Source organism: Sitophilus oryzae, unplaced genomic scaffold, assembly GCF_002938485.1.
Source record: "Sitophilus oryzae breed Bouriz unplaced genomic scaffold, Soryzae_2.0 scaffold_249_pilon_pilon, whole genome shotgun sequence".
Classification (NCBI taxonomy): domain Eukaryota; kingdom Metazoa; phylum Arthropoda; class Insecta; order Coleoptera; family Curculionidae; genus Sitophilus; species Sitophilus oryzae.
Window position 1 is genome coordinate 815,178 of NW_022146806.1, and position 22,670 is coordinate 837,847.

Sequence of the window (22,670 nt, forward strand, 5' to 3'; positions counted from 1 at the left end):
ATGAATTTTCTCTCTTCTATAAGAGGCTCAGAATCGGAGTTATCCCAAGCAACACAGATAGTAGCAGGTACGTTCCTGGGACTACAAAAGCGACCATCAAATAGACTGCCACTATAGACGGCTACGTTGCCGCCACGTAACTGTTACTAAAATGGGGAAGAATTTAGGGTAACTGGGTAGTATACCGGGTGGTCCCAGGGACTAACGCTGCCACTATACTTCGTAACTATAAAGTGAAAGGGTAGTAGCGGCCACTATCCTGCTACGTAGCGGCCTGGTCGCCCCTACGTAGCCGCCTGGTAACTGCTACTATATAGGAAGTAGCAAAACATTCTTCTAGCGACCTCTACTTTAAAAAAACGTTTTGAAATAAAATAATAATATGATATGACAGCCGCGGTGCATGGCCATGTCAAAGTTAAGTTAATAATGGCGTGTTATGTTTATGAGAAAAATGATGGTTTTTAATCGCGTATTTCGGACACTTCCAGGACTAATATAATAACGCCACGTCACTTTACTGACAAATATTACCGAGTTAGATGGAAATATTTTAACGCGCCTTCGAATTAATTCAATTTTGTAGATATTTAAGGACAAAAAATAATTTTTAATATCAAAAATATTAAAAATAATATTTCGTAATGCACGAAAGTGTATTCGAGTTCTAATTGGAAAAATAAATGCTTAAAGCACTATAAAACTTGGGAAAATAAAGAAAACAATGAAAATATATTAACAAATAAATTTAATTAAAAAATGTCTGATAGTAAAAAATGGCTGACGCACACTTCGCTACGATAAAGTTAGGCTCTTCCCTATGAAGTAGCAGGGACTACCCATTTTTTACTTTAAAAGATCCGCTACTTCCAGTGATTAAGTTGTTACTACCCAAAAGTTACTTTGTAGTATCAGTTACTACTTTGGAACTTTGTTATTCCTAAATTTATTTAAATTTTGTACACTATGGTAACTACTGGAACTAGAAAGCTACTTTGAACACCCAAAAAGTCGGACAATCAGGCATTTTGTGACAATATAGTTCCATATGTCTCTATAAAGTTCCGCCTACCTCTCATCTCAAAACAATTTAAGAACACTAATTGTTTATCTAGGAGCCTTGGAAAAATATATTTGATCTTTTTATGTTTTTCGTGTCTTGTCTTGACTGGTTAAAAGATGCCTAAATTGTATTTTTAATCATATCTTAATTTTTTCAAATGGAACGAGGATGACTTATTAGCATATTTGAAAAAAGCATTTTTACGAACAATTTCGTAATTCGTTTAAATGAATAAATAATTCGTTTTTTATATTTCGAGTCAAATTGCCGTTATGAACCAATGTTACAATTTCAAATAAACCATATGAGAAAATGTCATATTATGATAGTCATTCTATTCAGAGTGTCATTTTCTATTGAATTAAGCAAAAAATATTTAGGGTGCCATTTAAAAATCAAAAGTTGTTTTTTCCGGTGAAACATGAAGTGACCAAAAACAAATGAATAAAAAAAATGATGAATGAGAAAATCGAATTTTTACTTTCACCCTAATCTGATTTACTTCAATTCCAGTCTCCAAAATCTCATTTAATTCTGTTACAAAATCATGTAAAAATTCTTGTAATGGAGCTTTTGACTTGCCACAATAAACAGCTGCCACCAAAGGTTGATCGCAAGGATATTCATGCATTTTTAGGAGTATCGGCCAAAATTTTAATGGAGAACTCTTAAATGGAGGCAAGCCATCAACACTAAAAATTAGAGACATCGATTCTAGGTTGGTCTGTTCGGATAAACGTGCTACTAAAATGTCCTTATTCCATTGTACCAATGACACAATATCTCAGTGTACTCAATAAAGTCCTGCTGTTTCCTGGCAATGATGTTGCTGTTTCCTGGAAATTCATTTTTTAGTATACCAAGTAAATCTGTTAAAGCAATGTGGCTAGTCAGGCTGTCAGTGGCTAGTCAGGAACCAACTCGACATTCCTAGAAAAATGCAGCTATAAGAACTTTACAAATATATAGAAAAAACGACAATTATGCATAATAATAATATGTATATGAATTTTCAAAAATAAATTTAAAATAATTTATTGTCATATCAAAGCCCAGTCATACTTCTCTATATTTAATCCAATAAACCCTTTATCCTGGTGAACTTGTCTAGAAAGTTCCACTAGCAGCGCAGTGAACAAACAATTTTATTGATCTTTATTCTTGTGGTAACGATCCTGTCCGTTAACCGGGGGTAAATACGCGATCTGCTACTGTAAAGAAATATTTTTTAGTTTCCACAACTTTATAGTAGCAAGACGTCAATAGGAGTATAGTACCCGTTACTTTATAGTAACAAACCATAGTTGCAGCTACTATTTTGGGACCAACAATCAGTACCCAAATGCCTCGTAACTTTAAGACCCAAAATATAGGGTACTGCGACTATTCATGGGACTATATAGTAACAAGTACTTCATACACCCAGTTTAGTAGCACAGGCTGGTAGCCGTTCCGTATTTATTGTCACTATGTAGATTTTGCCACTTAGTGGTAACAATGAAAGGATTTGCGTAGTCCCAGTTACTAGACGCAACAACCCATTGGCTACCTTAATTTTGGGTGTTTAAATTCCAAATGACTAGTAACAGGGTGGTAACAGATACTATCCAAAAATACTTTGCAGTGGTATTACCGGATATAGTGACAAAATAGGTAACAGGGTGCACCCAGGAACTATGTTTTAGTAGCCAGTCTTAAACCGAAGGGATTTGGAACTATCTGTGTTGCTTGGGATGGTTACTCTTCGGGGAAAAATCAATGTCTAGATGCTCTTGATATCACTTAAGTCTCTTTAAGTTCATCAAACCACTCGATTAATGCTTCCTCAAATTAGCGTCCCCGTGACGCACACTTTTTGGACTACCCACCATCCTAATAATGAAACATTCTTGGCGTGGTGGTGCCACGCAAGTCCCAATGAAACTTACCCCCCTGCGCTGGTAGGAACAATACTTGATAAAAACATGTGCGCCTTTAACAGTTGCATATGGGTACCCTAACTTAAAGGTAAATGGTGCGGCGAGGTCTAAATATTAAACATAAAAATTGTACAGAAGTTTAAATAGTGCTGGGGGTCCGCTGTACTCTACCACGTCAGTTGAGGGTTAACTTAATATGGTATATCTCATTTTTACACCACTTGATCGTACACTAAACTTATTCTGGTTTTGTTTTTAGCCTGTGTACCTTAAACTAAAGCTGGCGAAAGACGCAGGTATAGTTAGATGTTGTGGCGATAGTGCACCACCGCTGCTACGCTTGCCTTCCGATGATAAGTGTCGATGTTTCTGTCGAACTTTAGTCACCGTTCCTATAAACATTATCGATACGAGCGACGATTACTTAACCGAAAAATCAATTCCGGAAGTCGCGACAACTAACTCTAAGTACTTACAACCCTCCGCCAGGGTTCAGACAACTCTGGAGCCCTATACTCCAGAGAGTTCTGCCTCGCGATCGCCTTTTTCTGAGGAAAACGACTCGGAAGAACCGGAAGTTCAGAGGCGAACTTCCTTTTGTCCGGCTCAACTTAAAAATAAGCTAGAAAATATTTTATTGTCTTCGGACGGTGATAGCAATAATTCTTCGCTTGCACGACGGAGTGTGATAGTTGACGAAAGTACTGATCGTATCGGTGATAGTTCTAACGTAAGATCTCGGGCGAATTCAACAAAAACGCGAACACTAGGAAGCAATATCGAGTACAAAAGGTTCAATTTTATTAGGTTTAAGAAAAAATCTCGGAAAAAAAATATATCGTGCATTGAGGCTGTATGTGCTATAGCATGATGCTGTATTAGTGCGGTAGAGCCTGTGGATTATGTTTTATTTTCATTGTTTGAAGTCTGAGAATTTTTTTGATTTTTTTTTGTATTTGTTTCGACTTAATAAAAGAATGTTAGAAATATTTTTTTTTAATTTTTTTAACCCGCTCGTATTTTTTTTAGTTTGATTAGTTTGAATGTAGATTATTTAAAGTGTTTTTTTTTTAAATTTTATATACCTTTAAAATTTTATCTGGATATGTATCTGTAAAATATTCAAAAAACAAGTTTTAGAAATGGCAGTTTAAAAGTCTTTCTGTTTGGATTTATTAATGTTTCTTCTGGCTATAAAATACTATACAGGTTGTTAATTTGTTTATTACTCGCGGCAAGAGCTTTATGGTTGAAATATGGCAACCTCGGCCCGCTCGTCGATAGACGCCGCGACGGGACGAGTCGGTAGAAAACCCTATAAGTGCATGCGTTCTCAATAGGCAGTGTTGCCATTCTGTTCCCCTATAAGTAACTGTCCAGTTAACAACCTGTATAATCAAATATATATATTTTTAACTGAGATAGAGCTTATTTATGATGCCGTTTTATATCATTTTTTTCAAAAATAAGCTTAGTAGAAATGTAGAGAATGTTAAGTTAAACTAGTATATCACAGGGTTATTCACACTACTTCTAAAAGTACAGGGTGGGTCAAATTCGGCGCTTTTAAATGGAAACACCCTTTTCTATAGGAGATAGACGAAAACTAATATCGGTGTCTGGAGCTCAATTTTTGTCAAAAACATGATGGTGAAAACCGCATATCGATATCTGTTAGCGTTTCGGAGTTACGGGGTGTTTTTCAAAAATATGCACTGTTAACAAATCGCTGTAACTTTTTTGTTATGGAATTTTTCTTTGTATTTTTATGAAAACATTTCCAAAGCACCTTTTTACGTAGAATTTAATGGTTTAAGTATATTTTTTTTAAAATTAATAATTTAAGAATTATCAACAGAAAATTTGATTTTTTATATGGAACATCCTGTATATTTTTAATTTATTGAAAAGAATTTAAAATTACCTTTCCAAAAATATAACACACTTGATATTTTGCTCGATTCCTCTTCGAGATATAGAGTATATAAAAATTTGCCCGCTTTAAATGAGTAGGCTTTGAACGGTACCGGCTGCAATGCAAAAAAATCTAGCTGTGAGCATCAATTAAAACGAAAATAATATTTGCTATGAGAGATGCCGAATTTTATAACTATTTAAAATATATTTAATCAACATCAACACATTTAAACTATATCTAATAACAATAAAAATATATAGTAAACCAAGACATGAGATTTTGCTATAGGTGTTCGACATATCGACCGTCTTCTGTTATGGACAGACGGGGCAGTTTTTGAACATTTCTCGCGGAATTCATTAACTCAGTGGGGGTGAAAGATACTCTCTCATAACTGCTAAGTATTTCTAATTCTTGTCTAGATTATACGGAAGAATAAGGAACCTTTATTTTTCCGCAAATATATCGATAGGATTAGATCCATGGGCACTAAGTCAGGCGGCCTCGACGGCCAACGGCTGGAATCTTGGTTGGCTATTCAATTATTCTTGAAATTGGATGCAAAAATTTGCTGATAACTTCAGCGTCCAGAGGCGGTGCGTTGTCTTGCTGGAAAAATATGTTTTCGAGTTCCATTAAAGGCATATCATCAATAAGGGGTCCAAAGCCTACTAGTTAAAAGTGGCGAACTTTTAAAAATTCTGTATTTCGAAGGGGTGCTATATTTTTGGAAAGGTAATTTTAAATTCTTTTCAGTTATTTAAAAATATAGAGGCTGTCCCAAATAAAAAATCAATTTTCTATTGATAACTCTTAAATATTAATTTTAAAAAAATTATACTTAAACCATTAAATTCTACGCAAAAAGGTGCTTTGGAAATGTTTTTATAGAAATATAAAATTTTGGATAGCAAAAAAGTTACAGCGATTTGTTAAAAATGCACATTTTGTGAAAAAAACACCCCCTAACTCCGAAACGGTAACAGATATTGATGTGCGGTTTTCACCATCATGTTTTTGATGAAAATTGAGCTCCAGACACCGATATTAGTTTTCGTCTATCTTCTATAGAAAAGGGTGTTTCCATTGAAAAGCGTCGAATTTGACCCACCCTGTACACTACACAGTGTCCTAAATATAAAAGTTGTATTTTGAGAACAGACCACCCTGTGTATTATTACACTTTTAGTTTTTACAAGTGAAATAAAGGTAAATTTGATCAAGATTCGCCTCACTAAAATCTTAACGTTTTCCAAATATTTACAATTTTGTGAAAATGCAGTAACAATTTTAATGCTTAATTTCTTTAAGCTTATTTAAGTTTTTAAAACCAAATAATGCACTGAAGATTTTTCATTTATTATAATATGTCTGCATCTAAAAATTAATTTTAAATAATTATTAGTTTTAAAGCGCAAGTTAAAGTTGTTTAAGTTAAGTGAAAGACCCTGTATATTATGGAAGCATCAAATGCAACATTAAAAAGTAACTAATTTTCAGAGAATATTAGATTTTGACGTTGTTAATATTATTCCTACTCAAATATTAATTATTGATGATTTGCGTTGATTAAAAATTGTACTCTTGCCTGTTTAGATGTGATTTGGAGAAATATTATACGGTGTTTATATTATGTACTCCATTTTCAATAACTTACTATTTTTCATCCCTAGATTGATTTTGCAACAAAACAACGTAAGATTGGCTTTGAAATGAAGATCGCTCTCATTTTATTTACAAAATTATATGAGGAATGCCATCGATAGTCATTTTCGAGGCAACTTAACGCCGTTTATTTTCGATCATTCCAAACATTCCAACCCTGTATAATAGACATAGAGGTCGTTTTTTGTTTATAAATGTAAATAACAAGTTTTTTACTCTAATTCTTAAATTAGAATATGGGTGGGGACAGCGTATTCAATTTTTCACCCAGTGGGTAAAGATCCACACCTGTGTAGATTTGTTTGTGAATTCGTGTAAATTTAAATTTTATAAACTGCCATTTTCCTAAAGTATTTTTTATTTAGCTCGTGTGTGTTATACAAATTTTAGCATATTTTTATTTTGTGATTGTTGTTTGATATTTTAAATTTAGTAAGTATTTTTTTATTATTTTCCGTTAAAAAATAGACATTTTATTGTAATTCTGTTATTTATTGGGTATTGTTTATGTCTAAAAACATAAATATTGCAAAAAGTAAAAATAATTCTCTTGAATTCCAACACTTTTTTTAATTTATGTGTTTATAGCATTACTTTTTCTTTTGCACTTGTTTAGACGTATGTAGGGTTTCCAATTTTCGGGATCGGGATCCCGTTTTGTTATCCCGGGATTAGAACCTATCATCCCGGGGTCCCGGGATTGACTATCAGAATGAGAAATGTAATCTAAAGAAATACTTAATAAACATGCAATACATATGTATATCAAAAAGAAAATGAGGAAAGAGCTTTATTAAAATAGACAAAACAAAGTATCATTCATATTTAGTGATTAAAATAAATGAATTCTTGTTGAAAAATAAAATAAAATATACCAACCACGAAAATATAACCTTAGATATACAGGGTGGTCCGAATTGTATTCCGGAAACTTCAGCAGCATATTCTGCAGATAAAAATAAGTAAAAAAGTTCGTATAAATGTATGTCCTAAAATGCTTAGTTTCGGAGATACAGGGTGTAGAAGTTTCATTTTTATTTCGATTTTTTCCAAATAATTTCTGAAGTAACGTCAATATTTGTATGAAAATTGGTATCTGGGAGTTTTGTGACACGAGGAATTTGATTTTGATGTTAAAATTACTCCTATTTATATTTAGAATGAAAATATTCAATACATGTCATTATTGACAAAAAATAAGCACACGTTGAGTATAGTTATTTGAGTGAAATAATAAATTTTTATTTTTTTAAATTAATCAAGTTTTTCTGTGAAAAAATGAAGACTAAACAGTTTCTTTTGAACTTTTGACAAAAAAGGATTTCAAATTTGTGATTTCAGTCTAATAACTATTTAGTCAACATGTTTAATTTATGTCAATGATGACAGGTATTGATAATTTCGATTCCAAATATCTCGAGAACCATTACTTGTAGCGATTTTTACCAAGAGACCTTTTTTATTTAAAAAAAAGTCGTAAATGTATATTTATTTACTCAGTAGTTTTATACAGGTACCGACGAAAAGTTATTACTCCAAACCAAAACAGTTAAAACACATATAGTGTGTTTTAAATGTTTTGATAATTTAAAAATTATTTAGAAACATACCAAAAGATAGAGAATGTATTTTTGCCAATTCTTTGATAATCATTTCGATATGATCGTGGTTCATCGTTAGTTTTCTGTCTTTCAAAAGAAACCCCTCGGCTTTCATGTTAACGAAAACCAAAAATTCTTCCTTATCGTCCAAACATGCTCCGTGAAACTTCGCAAAAGCACGCGTGATGCGGAAGATCTACATCATTCTGTATACTCAAAAAAGCAGGTATAACCTCTTTGTATATAAAAGCTTCTCTTTGATAGCATTTTGTTACCGGGAACTGTTTCCTTAACTCTTCATTGTTATCTGCGCACTTTATTATCAAAGGGCGCGTTCAGGGACGGTCAGCGGCTGAGTGGCTGAGTAAGCGGTTTCCCTAAACGGTCTCTTTTTACACGCAAAAACAGTCAGCCGCTGAGTAAAATACTCAGCGGTCGGTCAGCCGCTGTGTTCCCTGAACGCGCACAAAGATTTTTGTCTGTCTCCTTCCAAAATCTTCACAGAAAATATTATTCCCAGGTAGTTATCCACTTTCTTAGAGCGCCACCTACAAATGGGAGTCATATTGACATCAAAATCAAATTTCTCAGATCAAAAAACACCCATCCACCAATTTTCATCCAAATATTGACGTTACTTCAGAAATTATTTGGAAAAAATCGAAATAAAAATGAAACTTCTACACCCTGTATCTCCGAAACTAAGCATTTTAGGGCATACATTTATATACTCTGTTTTTTTTTCTCAGGTAAGATTTCGACAGACTATGACAGAAAAAAAGCACATGACTTCCATAATAATCCATTTATTTCACTAAAAAAAGTTTCTAATATTTTTTAAGTTAACTATGGATGGGTTTATAAGTAAATACGTCATGCGTCGTCTCTTGTTGTTTTTAACCAGTTTTATTGGTTTATTTCAAAAACGACAGATCATGTTTCAATATTATTGGTTTGACGCAACGATAACGACAAACGGACTCCGATGCGTATGAACCCGACTTTAGATTTTTGAGAGTTGTCAAACTCTTGCCAAATTATAGGTTATAATTTTGTGTCAAATTTTTTGGACTGTGTTGTTACTTGTGTTTCGTGTTTTTTAAAATTAAGTGGAGGAAAACTCGAAGCAAAATTAAGTGTTGTCCCAGACCATAGTTTACAGTTAATATTCGGTGCCCAGAGACCGCCAGAAACACAGTTTGTCAGACACTATGGCTTGCTATGGCCAGAGAGTTGTATTAGCCACAAATAAAGTTGTATACCATCTCGTATATGGTACCAAAAACTGGAGTTTCTGTAAAATAACATCACACGATAGGTAAATAATACATTTCAGTACTAGCAGACAAAATTAAGATTAAAGTTAATTAACCAAGATTAGATTTTTTCAGTTTTATACAGTTTTTTTTGCAATATTTTGAAGTAATCACTTGTCACTCAAAATTTAAATATATTAATTAATTATGCGTTCCAATTGTACCAACATATTTCTATGTAAAATAAAATAAACTACTTTGAAATTAAAATGACAGACACATCTATCACTGTCAAGGATTTTGTCGTTGGACAGACTATACAAACTTTTTTACTTAGTTTTATCTGCAGAATATGCTGCCGAAGTTTCCGGAATACAGTTCGGACCACCCTGTATATAGGGCATTTAAATTTTTCGAGATTTTCAGGATCCCGGGATTTAATATCGAGATTTCGGGATTAAATATACCGGAATCCCGATTTGGAAACCCTATTTAGATGTTTGTGTGTATTAACCAAAATAAAATGATTGCTTCTATCATAAATCCTTGTTTCAGGAATAGTACCTCACAAATGCACTGCTCCTGTTTTGTCTATAGACGAAGACAAGAAACGAGAATCACACGATTCTTTGAGCGAATACATTTACATAAAAAATATAGTGCATTCAGTAAAAGTTCTTAAGGAATCCTCCCTTTAAGATCTCATATACGTGTTCATTCTAAGCTTAGACAAACCAAACCAAAGAAATGTATCATTTAAAGTCCTTGTCGTTAAATGTTTTGTGCAATATACGCAAATATATATGGAACGTTAGTATAAATAATTATTAAATGATTAACTGTGATTAATTGTTATTAGTTTATATAAATACTGACAAACACATCACTTCAACGATACGAAAACTGATTAGCTTTTTGCAAAGCAATTTGGTAGATATCCTTGAAATTTATTTACACTGATGCATTATATAATGCATTTTCCTATTACACCGATGCATAACTATTATTTTTCTCCGCAGTTTTACTGTAATTTGTTTAGTACGGGTGCAGACGATCAAATTCACGATTTTTTTGTTCCTGAATTTATTTTAAAAATTCTTTTTGTTTATCATTATAATTGCTAACAAACTCGAGCTAATTTAAAGCAATTTTATAATTTATTAAATTTGCTGTTTGAATTATAATTGAAGGATTTGAAGCTTCAGATTTCGTATTGAAAATTTTTCAAAAGACTATGGTCTATTTCTAATTCAATGTTTGCTATGAAGTATGTAGTTTATCACGCACTCTTATTCACAATTTTAATTCATCAACTAATCTTGCATAGTGTCCGAAAATGCTTACCCAGAAACAGACCAATTTTGTGAACAAAGTAGCCGCAGAATATGGTTTTAACAAATTTAAACTCAAAATTGAAGCAGGGTCTAAGAAAGGGGATAACTATCTGGGAATAATATTTTCTGTGAAGATTTTGGAAGGAGACAGACAAAAATCGTTGATAATAAAGTGCGCAGATAAAAATGAAGAGTTAAGGAAACAGTTCCCGGTAACAAAATGCTACCAAAGAGAAGCTTTTATATACAAAGAAGTTATACCTGCTTTTTTGAGTATACAAAATGATGTAGACCTTCCGCACCCCACCCGTGCTTTTGCGAAGTTTCACGGGGCATGTTTGGACGATAAGGAGGAATTTTTGGTTTTCGATAACATGAAAGCCGAGGGGTTTCTTTTGAAAGACAGAAAACTAACGATGAACCACGATCATATCGAAATGATTATCAAAGAATTGGCAAAAATACATTCTCTATCTTTTGGTATGTATCTAAATAATTTTTCAAATTATATTCAAGTTATCAATATTCTAAACAAAATTCTATAAAAAAGAATTCTGAAAATTAAAGTACACTATTCTCCGCCATTTTAAATGGAACATCCTGTATTTTATAAATCAGCACTATTTTTATTAAACACTATGTTTTGTTAAGCACTTCCTATACTCAGTCAGAATCGATATCACAAAATGTATTGAGAGTAGTTTTCTTGTTTTTATATTAAAAAAATATTCATTTTTTCTATGAGTTATATGAGATCGACTAAAAATTTAAATCTTTTTTGTAACTTTCAATATTATGCTTGTAGTATTCCAATCCCGTACATCTTATTTTTTTCACTTAATTAAACACTTTTTAAATCATTTTAATAATTTCTATTTTCAGTTTTAAAACATCATCGTCCTGAGCAATATGCTCAATTTTCTGAAAATTTAAATGATTATCTGAAAGATTTTTTCGGTTCGTGGGTAGAACAAATGAAAAAACGGTTTAGCTATGTCTATTCCGCCGTCAAAGAGAATGACGAAGCTATCAATGCTTTAAAAGGAATCGAGCAAAATGTTGAAGTTATTTTCAAAGAGGTCTCCGAAGATAATCTTAATTTAGTTATTATCCACGGCGATTCATGGTGTAACAACTTATTATTTAAATACGAAGTTAGTATAGGTTTATTTAAAAAACAATAATGCCTTCTAATTTAAAAGAAATTTAAATTTTAATATATTTTCTAAAAATATATTAAAATTTTACTTGTATACTTGGTTGCATATACGATTAATATATATTTAAAATTGCAACGTTGCCGAGTGTATTGAGGATTTTATCTAAATTTTTCATTTTTAGGATGCTTTAAAATCGGAAAAACCAACGACATGTTGTTTTCTGGATTGGCAAATATCGAAAATCGGATCGCCTGCGTACGATTTGTGTTATTTCCTTTTTCTTTCAGGTTCTAAAGATATTTTAGAAAACCACAAAAAATACCTTTCAATTTATTACAAAATACTCGGTGAGAATTTGAACAGTGCCGGTATAAACATCAACGAAATATTTCCTTACGATTTGTTGGAAGCTCACTGGAAAATGTTTTGCAAAGTAGTTTTCTTTGTTGCCGTTGGTAATATGGACTTTTTGTTAAGAGACGAGTCGGAAGCGAAAACGTTATCTGAAATGGTTGAAGGCGGAAGGTTGCTTTTCGATGATATGTATCAAGATCATCAATATCGTAGCGAACTCTACTATAAAAGAATGGCTGACATAGTTTCGATGTTATTAAAATACAAATATATTTAAATTTATAAATTGTCCATGTTGAAATTTACTGGTTTTTAATACAAAATTTTACAGTTTGACAACAGTGTTTACTAAGTTTTAATTTTCCGGATTATATAATCTATGGTTTTTTTATGACAGCTGATTTTTAACATAACCTCAGTTATGAAACAAGTAATGTGCGGTATATTTTCCAAACTTTGTTTTATTTTTTAATAAAAATTATGGAAATTTCAAATTTTGTGGTAATTGCAGTGGTCGGAATATACAGTGTTTTATCGAAAATTTTATTCGATAAGGTTTATAAAAGATCGCATTTGATAATAGACGAAGAATTTCATTTCCCCTTGGGTGAACAGTATTGTTTTTTTCAATTTGATAAGGTAACATGTAAATATGTTTGTTCAGCATTTTATATCTTATTGTTTTTAGTGGGATCCTAAAGTTACCACGTTGCCAGGGCTGTATTTAATAAGCTCTATTATTTTGGGCCCATTTGGATTATGTAAACTTTATAATTTAAGATTCATATCGCTGATATTCTCGTGTATCAATCTGTTTCTATTTTACATTATTTTCTCTTGCAATACAAAGGTAAATTACGTATATTATTTACAAAACATAATTATAGGTATATCTCTATTGTAGAAACAATGGCAAAGGATTTTGTCAGCAATAGCCATGGTTCTTTTACCACCGTTGTACTTCTTGTCACACATTTATTATACAGATATGGTATCTCTAACATCAATTCTTCTAGTTATTATTTTAAGTGAAAAAGGTTTTCATTATCTTTCTTCTCTGGCAGGTAACATTATTTTTTTTTATTTATTAGGAAACTTAAAAAAAATACTTTATTATTTGTAATCATTTGTTTCTGATAAATTAAATGATATGTATTTCCACAATTTTGCATCAGAAAACCTTTATATTTCATAAAAATAATAGTACGTTAATAAAAAGAAGTGTAATATTGAGTTTGTGGTACTTATAAATTGATTTATTTTTTTAGGATTCTTGTCTATTCTTTGCCGACAAACTAATGTTGTTTTTCTGGGAATTTATGCTACAAAATATGTACTATGTGAACTATATAATGGTTGGGTTAAAAAGAAAAATCATTTGAAAAAAGATGGAAAATTACCAGCCAAAGTAAGTTAAAGTAAGCTAACAATAATTATAACATTATTAAATTAATATGTGATTTTTAGCACTTTCAAAAATTCGTGTGGGACATGGCAACAAATCCAGGGAGGATTTTAAGTACTATGTCAAACAGGTTTTGGTTAAATTTCTCATGTTACCTTTCAGTTTTAATATTTTTTATTGCTTTTGTCATAATTAATGGGAGCATAGTCGTAGGCGATAAGGAAGCTCATCAATTGTCAATTAACATTCCACAGGTCTTCTATTTCAGTTTATTTTGTTTAATTTTTGGGTGGCCTTACTTTGCCAGTGAAGTTTTTAATTTTTTGCTATTTGCCAAACGTCATAAATTGCTTATTACTTTAAGTATTTTGATTAGCGTTTTGGTAATTTATTTTAATACTGTAGTACATCCATATTTACTAGCAGATAATAGGCATTTTATATTTTACGTATGGAATAGGTTTTACGGCAAATACTGGTGGTTTAGATATTCAATGATTCCAGTTTACATTTTTTCTCTTTATGTTATCATAAAATTGGTGTGGGATAAGAGTGATATAAGCTTTTCCCTTGTATTTTTCCAGCTGTAACGCTTCTTATTTTTCAATCATTAATGGAAGTAAGATACTTTTTAGTGCCATACCTTATTATTAGATTAAGAATACAGAATAAGGACTCTGCAGTTTTTAATGTTGTCCTAGAATTGATAACTTATTTTGTTATAAACATGATCACTTTTAATATATTTTTTACAAAATCTCTTCATTGGGAAGGCATGAGACATGTTCAAAGAATTATTTGGTAAAGTAATAAAAGTTTGTGATAAAGAAATTTGATACTGTCATAGTAAAAAGTTCTTAAAAGATCTTTATATTTAGATATAATAAAGCCAAGCTTTGATTATGAATAGTTTATTTTCTGAGTAGTAACAAATAAAATATCTAGACTATAACTATTAAAAGTACTTATAAAATACTTTATATATCTTTGTTCATTTTATGTAAGTTATTTTTTTAACGCTTGTGCTGTGTTTACGAATATATCTTCAAGACTGACAAAAAAGGCAGTTATAATTTTATAAACGTTGAATATAAATATTGCTTTTTTATTAACTTTAACCTTTCAAAGTAATTCCGGATTAATACCACGGATCCAGCCATTTTCCCTTTCATGAAAATAATCTTCCTGAAGTCCAATTTGCTGTTTCAGGTGTTCTATCAGTTCCTCATTTAAAACAAGTTTCCATTCTGGTTCTTTTTCAGATTGTACATCAAAACATTCTTTAAAAGAATATTTACCTAAAGTCAGATCAAAATATTCATTGGGTGTGATTTTTTTAGAGAAATATTTATCGTTTTCTTGTATAACAGACAAGTCTAAAGAATACTCCTCTGATACCCCTATTTTTAATTCACTCAGAAGACCTTTGGGAAATTTTTCAATGACGTCGTCCAAGTTAACGAAACAGGTAAGATTTATAAGTTTTTGTAAGATTCTCTATATTCGCATCTGGCATTTTTAGCATATATTTACGTGTTAGTCCTAGGCCTTTTAGTACCGTAATAACTTGCAGTATAAACTCTTGGTCGTCGTTTTGCTCAGCGTGGAGAATAAGGGGTATAAGGCCAGCTTTCCAAAACGCCCTGTATATTACGTCTAAAGGCACGTGTTCAAAGTCTATACCAATCGTTTCCTCAAACAAATACATAGCTAAGGCTTTATCAAGGTCCAGCAACTTATCGTCAGGTACCCTTACTTCTTTTGGATTAGGATCGATTTTGAGTTGGTAAAGTTGTTCTAATTTTAAATTAATTGGTCTACAAACGTTGTGTAAGATAAAGGGATGTGGTCGAAGAATAGTAACGTCAACCGAGTTGACCGCTAGGTTCCAAACGTTAAAATTCTGATGATAATCCATCATCACTTCGGCTTTTGTGGCAAAAGGTGTCAAGAGTAGATCTCCCAATTTTACCAAAGTTTATTTTCTTAGTAAGAAAAAAAAATTTCTAGACTATAACTATTACAAGTACTTATAAAATACTTTATATATCCTTGTTCATTTTATGTAAGTTGATGTTTTTTTAATACTTGTGCTGTGTTTACATATACCTGTAAGACTGACAAAAAAGGCAGTTATAATTTTATAAACGTTGAATATAAATATTGCTTTTTTATTAACTTTAACCTTTCAAAGTAATTCCGGATTAATACCACGGATCCAGCCATTTTCCCTTTCATGAAAATAATCTTCCTGAAGTCCAATTTGCTGTTTCAGGTGTTCTATCAGTTCATCATTTAAAACAAGTTTCCATTCTGGTTCTTTTTCAGATTGTACATCAAAACATTCTTTAAAAGAATATTTGCCTAAAGTTAGATCAAAATATTCATTGGGTGTGATTTTTTTAGAGAAATATTTATCGTTTTCTTGTATAACAGACAAGTCTAAAGAATACTCCTCTGATATCCCTATTTTTAACTCACTCAGAAGACCTTTGGGAAATTTTTGAATGACATCGTCCAAGTTTACGAAACAGGTAAGATATTTATAAGTTTTTGTAAGATTCTCTATATTCGCATCTGGCATTTTTAGCATGTATTTACGTGTTAGTCCTAGGCCTTTTAGTACCGTAATAACTTGCATTATAAACTCTTGGTCGTCGTTTTGCTCAGCGTGGAGAATAAGGGGTATAAGGCCAGCTTTCCAAAACGCCCTGTATACTACGTCTAAAGGCACGTGTTCAAAGTCTATACCAATCGTTTCCTCAAACAAATACATAGCTAAGGCTTTATCAAGGTCCAGCAACTTGTCGTCAGGTACCCTTACTTCTTTTGGATTAGGATCGATTTTGAGTTGGTAAAGTTGTTCTAATTTTAAATTAATTGGTCTACAAACGTTGTGTAAGATAAAGGGATGTGGTCGAAGGATAGTAACGTCAACCGAGTTGACCGCCAGGTTCCAAGCGTTAAAATTCTGATGATAATCCATCATCACTTCGGCTTTTGTGGCAAAAGGTGTCAAGAGTAGATCTCCCAATTTAACCAAAATGTCTTCTTTGTTCATTTTGTAGGAACCACCGAGGAGATCGTCATTCCAGTCTGTTATAAAATCGATGATAGCTTGATGAATTTCGATGTGATTGTGGACAAACAGCTTTGATATTTTCTCGTCTATGTCCATTCCAAAGCGCTTGACTTTCTTTTGACCAGCATACAAATAAACTTTTGGTAGCGGGTGAGTTTTATCAGTCGAAAATAATAAAAAAGCATTTTCCTTTTCGTCAACTGTATTGATAATATCGTTTTTATGCAGGCTTCTACCGGATATGTCAATATAGTCTGCGTTGCAGTCAGAATGGCTGTTTTTCTGATGAAAAGCGTCTACTTTTAGGCGAAGCTTAGGCTGGAAATTAGGAGAAGGTTCTGCAGTGGTGAAAATGACGTATTTAATTATTTCGTTGCTTTTAGGTGATTCAAATCCAAGCGTCTCCGCAATCAACTTGGAGAAGTTAAATTTCCCTTTGTTTATGTCATCGATTTGTTTAGCGTTGTTTGATATGTACTTCAGGCTGATAGCGTAAATGTTTTTGATAGGTTTTTCGCCAGGGGTCGTAACGTAGTTAATTTCCAGAACTACGTCACCAAATTTGCCCCAATCTTTGTTATCGACGCTGAATTTGAAATCTTCAACGTTGGGATTGGTTGCCAGAGCCACTCCCCAATAGGCCAACAAAGAATTTACATAAACTTGTAATTTTTCTTCGTGATTTTTGATATCAGTCGAACGGTATTTCTAAAAAAAGAACTGATATGTACGATTGTCGTATTATCCAAAAAAAAGCAACGTCACAATGGCCTTTGGAATAAAAAAATGTCATATATATTTAACAAAAAAAATTGTCAAAAATGAATATTTAATTAAAAATAATAACAAATTTTCAAAGAGATTTATTTAACGAAATAAATTTGGTAATAAATAGAGGTCGCTCCGACAGAAATGATCATTGATAGTAATTTCAAAGGCTACTGTGTCAACGTTTTTCACTAGTACAAAATTCTTGAAAAAAAAAATATAAACCTGGTAAATATAGAGTTTTTCTTACCTCCTTAACGCTTTTGTAATATGTAGGTTCTGCATAATGTTCAAGGCTAAAAGTTTCTGAAAAAAAAAATTTAGAAATATTTTATACAGGGTGAGTCTAAAAATAAGTGCAAATATTTTTAGGGGTAGTATATATTTCGATCCAAGAAACAAGTTTATGATGATTTTTCGCGAAAAGAAAAATTTAAAATTTAGAGTTTTTTTTAATTTTTTAGTTAAGAGTAAAGAAAACAGAAAAGATCCAACGGTTCTGAAAATTTAAGCGAAAAATCATTTTTTTGTTCAAAGTAAAATGGTTATTTTAGACTTATTTGAATAATGGTAAAGAGAAAATATGTTTCTTTTATCGAGATCTACCAGTCCTGAAAATATTTGCACTTATTTAAGACTCGCCGTGTATAACGTGTGTGTTGAAACTTACTTTGCAATGGAGCTCGTCTTGGAGTTGGTTTAAAGTGGCCATCGCCATCGTCCTAAATAATAATATAAGTGAAATATATACAAAACACTGATTAATTCTATAAAGAAAACGAGCATAACAAAATGGAATAATTTTTTTGCCTTGGAAATTATCTATACGGTAAGTAGATTTTTTAATCAATATATAATAGTATAAGCGTAATGATTGGTATAATATACGATAAAAAACGGCGTCACAGTCTTGTTTGAAAACTGTTAAAACTAAATAAAATATTAATTATTGACATATTCTTATGTAAATTTTTAATAAATAATATCAGGTCTTGTCTCTGACAACTAGAGTGGTCGGTTCGAGAGATATCATCGATTGTTAATGACCACTATGACGCCATTTTTTTTCATACGGCACTTGTTCTCATTTAGAGCAAAATTGATAAAATAATTTTTACATTTTTTTTGTTTTTCTCCAGATATTTTATTTTACACTTTACTGTATCTCTTTATTCTATTTTACTCTACCTACCTTTACTCCGTAACCAAAATCCCTTTTACGCCCTACATTAAACTTAATTCCCTTTTTCCGACAATTCCTCCTATGCGTTTTACTTCCCATATGAATTTTGTAAAATTCATCGTTGGTAAATTTCGTTTCGCAAGTTTTGCATTCAAATTCTGCGCTTCTATTACTGGATTCTGAAAATACCTTAAAATAACTACATACACCTTATAACAACCCCTAATTACCTACTGGACTCTTTTTTCCGAAGTTTGTATTTGTGTTTGTTGCCATTCAGATGGTTTTCCTTATCGTGAATGTTTATCAATATACTGCATAGGTCGCAATAATAATTTGCCTCGTCTGAAAGGTATTTCAAAATATAAGTTTTAGAATTCATTTAGCTTAGTTTAAGTAACCTTTTATTTCTGGGATCATCATTTGTCTCGATAATTTCTACTGATTTACACCATTTATCATTAATTTGATGCCTTATCTTCGATATACACACTTAACAATGATTAATACCATTATTTATCTCGACAAAGGCACTTTAGGTTGTTAATTTAATCAGTTTTTTTATGGGAGTTTACTTTTCAGAAAAACACTGATTTCATTTCGATTTTATTTTTAATTTCCGTAACATAAAATGTAAATCTAAAAACAAAAAATTAAGTAAATATAAAAGTTTGATAAAATAACAATATTAAGTAGAAATAAGTACAAACGTAAACTCAGTCCAATACAATAAAGTTGTTTTTCTTAAATCTAATACAGTAAAAAAAGTAGGTAACATTATAGTTTCAATTTTTTTAGTTGCTCTTCTAACTTAATTAATTTTTCTAAAATTTCTTTTGAGTCCTGCTTGTGTTTTGGCTCTACATCTACTTGTTTTACTATGAAATCGTGTAAGGCAGCTAAAATGCTTGTGGAAGACTTCTTGCTTCTATCAATTTTATTTAGGTATTCTTTATCCTCTTCGTCCAATATGTCCATGGATAACTGAAGATGTTTCTGTTGGCCCATGTGGAACAGACGCGTATCCGGGCATAACCGTTTTAACGAACATTTTTTGAAGGTTCTCATGAACTTTTCCACCCTGACCACGTATTTTGCCATTTTTAATTGACGCATCAACTTGCCCCTTTTTTGAAGTATATCCATATCAGTTACAATCAATCCTACCAGTAGGTTGTTGAGAATTAACGTCATGCAAAATAAGAACAGAGTAATTATTAATCGGGAAAAAATAGGAAAATTAATGGGATGAGCTATTTCTCCATCATACTGCCCTATAAAGAAAAACAGACTTTCAAATAGTTTTACGAAAATTTGCCCCAATGCATTGAATTCAGATTCTGGCGTTAACAAAATAAAGAAACACAAAGCAAAGGAGAAGAATTGGATGAAGTAGAATAAAACATATTCGAAAAAGTATTTCGTTGAACTAAAGATGATCATGTATTTAGTAAATCTTGGTATTTGCCCAAGAATCAATAAAACTTTAATGGTATATAGCAATATCGCTGTTACCATCGCTCTTTCATCCTTAAAATAAATATTGTAAATACTACAAGACAGCACTGAAAGATCAATGTAGTTCATAGGGTCCCAAAAATATCTAAAACTGTAGATATACATTTCAAACAACTCCATTAATGTTAAAAAAGTCACAAAAGAACAAAATACACAGAATAAAATCTGAGAAACGGCATTTATCTGCAAAGAAACCATGTAGATATACAATACAACCAAAAATATACAATGAAGAATACAATTTGAATAAAATACGTGTTTGCTTTTAGTCCATTTTTCGTGGATCAAGTTAATAAGTACTGGATGATTAAGTAGCTCACTTGTTTTGTTACTGTGATATAGTCTGCGTACAACATCAACTTCAGAATAGTGATTCTCATCATCAAACACTATACTATTATAACATATTTTATTATCAACACCTATACACTGATCTAGATGATTATTTAAGATTTCACAAGATAGAAGTTCTAATTTGGGATCAGTCTTGACATCTTTTCTGTCACATAATTGAGCTCCTAATCGCAGAGCCAGGTAGATAACTTCATCATACATGTTGCCTTTATTGTTTTCCATACAGAAATCCAAGACATCATTTAATCTATTGACATAGTCATAATTAATGCTTAGGGAGCAAGAGTCGTAAAAAGTGTCCAGCTTGCATAACAGTAAAAAGAGAACATGTCTGGAATAATAGTTGTCTGGATCAAAAGGAGGCCTATTAACGTCTTTTAATACATCCAAAATGTCAGGTGGTTGTATTTGATTTGATCTATGTTGAAATACCATTACCAAAAATGGATAATAACTTAGCTTTACTGCGAGTTGGAAGGTGTTTAAATAATGAAACATTCTGTTATTCTGTTTTACCATTGCGTCATTATCAAGTAAGTGTTCTACACTATTCACCATTCCTTTGTGACAAAATACGCGAAGCATTTTAGTCTTCATGATGTCTTTGTTCAAGTTCATTGAATGATTTTCTTTCTGATAGGCAATAAAGCCTTTAATGAGACATAGTTGTAACAAATTACCACTTGTAGTTGTTTCTTTTTCACCGTCGATGAAGTTAGAATATTTCCTAATATCTTCATTGTTGTAACGTAGGAATCTATCTTCATTGTTGCTCTTAAGTAGTGTAAAAAGCAAATTTCTTGGATCATTAAACACTGCAGCACTGAATGGAATACCATTTACGTCTATATCATTCTCTTTCATTATATCCCGCGCTGTTTTATTAAGTACTAAATCTTTGCAAGAATCTATGTCAATGTTTGGTTGATACTGAAGAACGTTTAATACCCTAAGAAATCTGTATCTAAGAGCTATAATTATTGGAGATTCATTCCAAATATTTTTGTGGTTTACATCTATACCTGCATTGATCAGAGCTTTAGCACATCTTACTAAATTATCTTTCTCTTCAGATATGACGCGACATGTTTTTTTTTCCCATCCGTTCGAAAAATCCACGTTGAATGATTTTGATCTCTTTCCATATTCTAGTAACACATGTAATGCATTTTCTGAAAAAACTGACAATACATTTATTCTGTCTTTGTAGGGGCTATTCAAAATTGTTTTTAATTTGTTATAATCTACAATATGAGCAGCATAATGAATTGGTTCCCAATAATACCACTTTTCATTTGTTAGATCTATTTGAGGAAATCTATCAAATACATACTCCAGTAGTTTTTCCAATGTTTGTTCTGTTACCTCTGATCTGATGCAGGCAATTGTAATGATATTGTGTCCCTTAAATTCTTTATATTTTCGTTTGATGTCTTCTTCAGTTAATAAAGGAAATAAGTGTTCCACGTTATTTTTCAGTACCTCTTTAAGAAGACCATCACTCATATCAATAGAGACTTGCTTTTCCGGATAGACTTCCAACAAAATATCCTTTTCCTCCATATTCTTTAAAAAATTTAACAATTTGAACTGATTCGGAATTATTTTATGTCATGTTTTAATTTATAAACTAATTGCACTTGAATATTATCATACAATATATAGGTATTTCTCGTAGCTCTAATTTAAGTAAACAGATAATGAATATTGAATTTATCGTTTAAGATTTATCGATAAACGTTGATATGAATAAAATCTGGTTATCTTTTTAATACCTATTAGACAATGTTAGAGATTTATGTACATTTTAATATTTAACAAACATTTGATACGTGATGAAGCTTTTTTGTTTTGTAAAAAAAAACATTTTTAGTATAAAATATCTTGAAAAGTAATAAATAAAAATCAAAAATCTCAACAGAAAATAGAAAAAAAAATTCAAACCTCACTCAAATTTCGAATTGACAAAAATGACAAATGATGAAATACCATGGAAGAATTTTTTGGAGCTGAAGCTAGTGTCGCCAACTACTACAAAAATAATAATTTGTTACTTTAAAACTAAATTTTGTATTATAGTTGTTATTATC

At 31.5% G+C, this 22,670-nt stretch overlaps 4 protein-coding genes and 1 pseudogene across 18 annotated transcripts in view; 3 read left to right on the forward strand and 2 right to left on the reverse strand.

Annotated features, from left to right (window-relative positions):
* The window catches only part of LOC115884437 (TWiK family of potassium channels protein 18-like), a 333,903-nt gene that overhangs the window by 32,813 nt on the left and 278,420 nt on the right, over positions 1 to 22,670 (forward strand). The window lies entirely within an intron of this gene.
* The window catches only part of LOC115884436 (inositol polyphosphate-5-phosphatase A), a 283,771-nt gene that overhangs the window by 12,210 nt on the left and 248,891 nt on the right, over positions 1 to 22,670 (forward strand). For 2 of the 8 annotated variants that reach the window (XM_030903009.1, XM_030903012.1), the window contains one exon: positions 3,242 to 3,970. The exons of 3 other annotated variants lie outside the window; for them this stretch is intronic. In XM_030903009.1, coding sequence (XP_030758869.1) covers positions 3,242 to 3,853 — 612 coding nt within the window. In that variant the 3' untranslated portion in view covers positions 3,854 to 3,970. Of the gene's footprint in view, positions 1 to 3,241; positions 3,971 to 6,815; positions 6,998 to 9,977; positions 10,233 to 10,749; positions 11,237 to 11,638; positions 11,911 to 12,097; positions 12,615 to 22,670 lie in introns of those variants that run through there. 3 more of the 8 variants (XM_030903013.1, XR_004050562.1, XM_030903015.1) reach the window with 3 other exon arrangements.
* Positions 12,675 to 14,813, forward strand: LOC115884438 (annotated as a pseudogene).
* Positions 15,039 to 22,540, reverse strand: LOC115884435. Of its 7 annotated transcripts, none has more exons than XM_030903005.1 (7): positions 22,525 to 22,540; positions 19,110 to 19,347; positions 18,943 to 19,053; positions 18,718 to 18,887; positions 18,196 to 18,247; positions 17,776 to 17,831; positions 15,122 to 17,465 (listed from the first exon to the last, which is right to left on the reverse strand). In XM_030903005.1, the coding sequence occupies exons 2-7, from the start codon at positions 19,129 to 19,131 to the stop codon at positions 15,864 to 15,866; spliced, it is 2,013 nt and encodes a 670-aa protein (XP_030758865.1). In that variant the 5' UTR covers positions 19,132 to 19,347; positions 22,525 to 22,540; the 3' UTR covers positions 15,122 to 15,863. The 7 variants fall into 7 exon arrangements, with proteins under 7 accessions (XP_030758868.1, XP_030758865.1, XP_030758864.1 ...); XM_030903004.1 differs by lacking the exon at positions 22,525 to 22,540 and adding an exon at positions 22,063 to 22,171; XM_030903006.1 differs by lacking the exon at positions 22,525 to 22,540 and adding an exon at positions 22,063 to 22,171 and having other exon boundaries at positions 18,939 to 19,053.
* On the reverse strand, positions 19,397 to 22,348 carry LOC115884434. Its single transcript, XM_030903001.1, has one exon. The coding sequence runs from the start codon at positions 22,141 to 22,143 to the stop codon at positions 19,486 to 19,488; it is 2,658 nt and encodes an 885-aa protein (XP_030758861.1). The 5' UTR covers positions 22,144 to 22,348; the 3' UTR covers positions 19,397 to 19,485.

What these genes read in the sequence shown, in the direction of transcription:
- LOC115884435 (XM_030903003.1), bottom strand. Translation starts at nt 19,090, where the DNA reads ATGAATTCTAAAACTTATATTTTGAAATACCTTTCAGACGAGGCAAAT. An exon ending in ACTTCGGAAAAAAGAGTCCA is followed by an intron (nt 18,888 to 18,942) that starts GTAGGTAATTAG and finishes AGGTATTTTCAG; the next exon opens with AATCCAGTAATAGAAGCGCA. An exon ending in ATTTTGGTTACGGAGTAAAG is followed by an intron (nt 18,248 to 18,717) that starts GTAGGTAGAGTA and finishes ATTATTATTTAG; the next exon opens with GACGATGGCGATGGCCACTT.
- LOC115884434 (XM_030903001.1), bottom strand. Translation starts at nt 22,143, where the DNA reads ATGGAGGAAAAGGATATTTTGTTGGAAGTCTATCCGGAAAAGCAAGTC.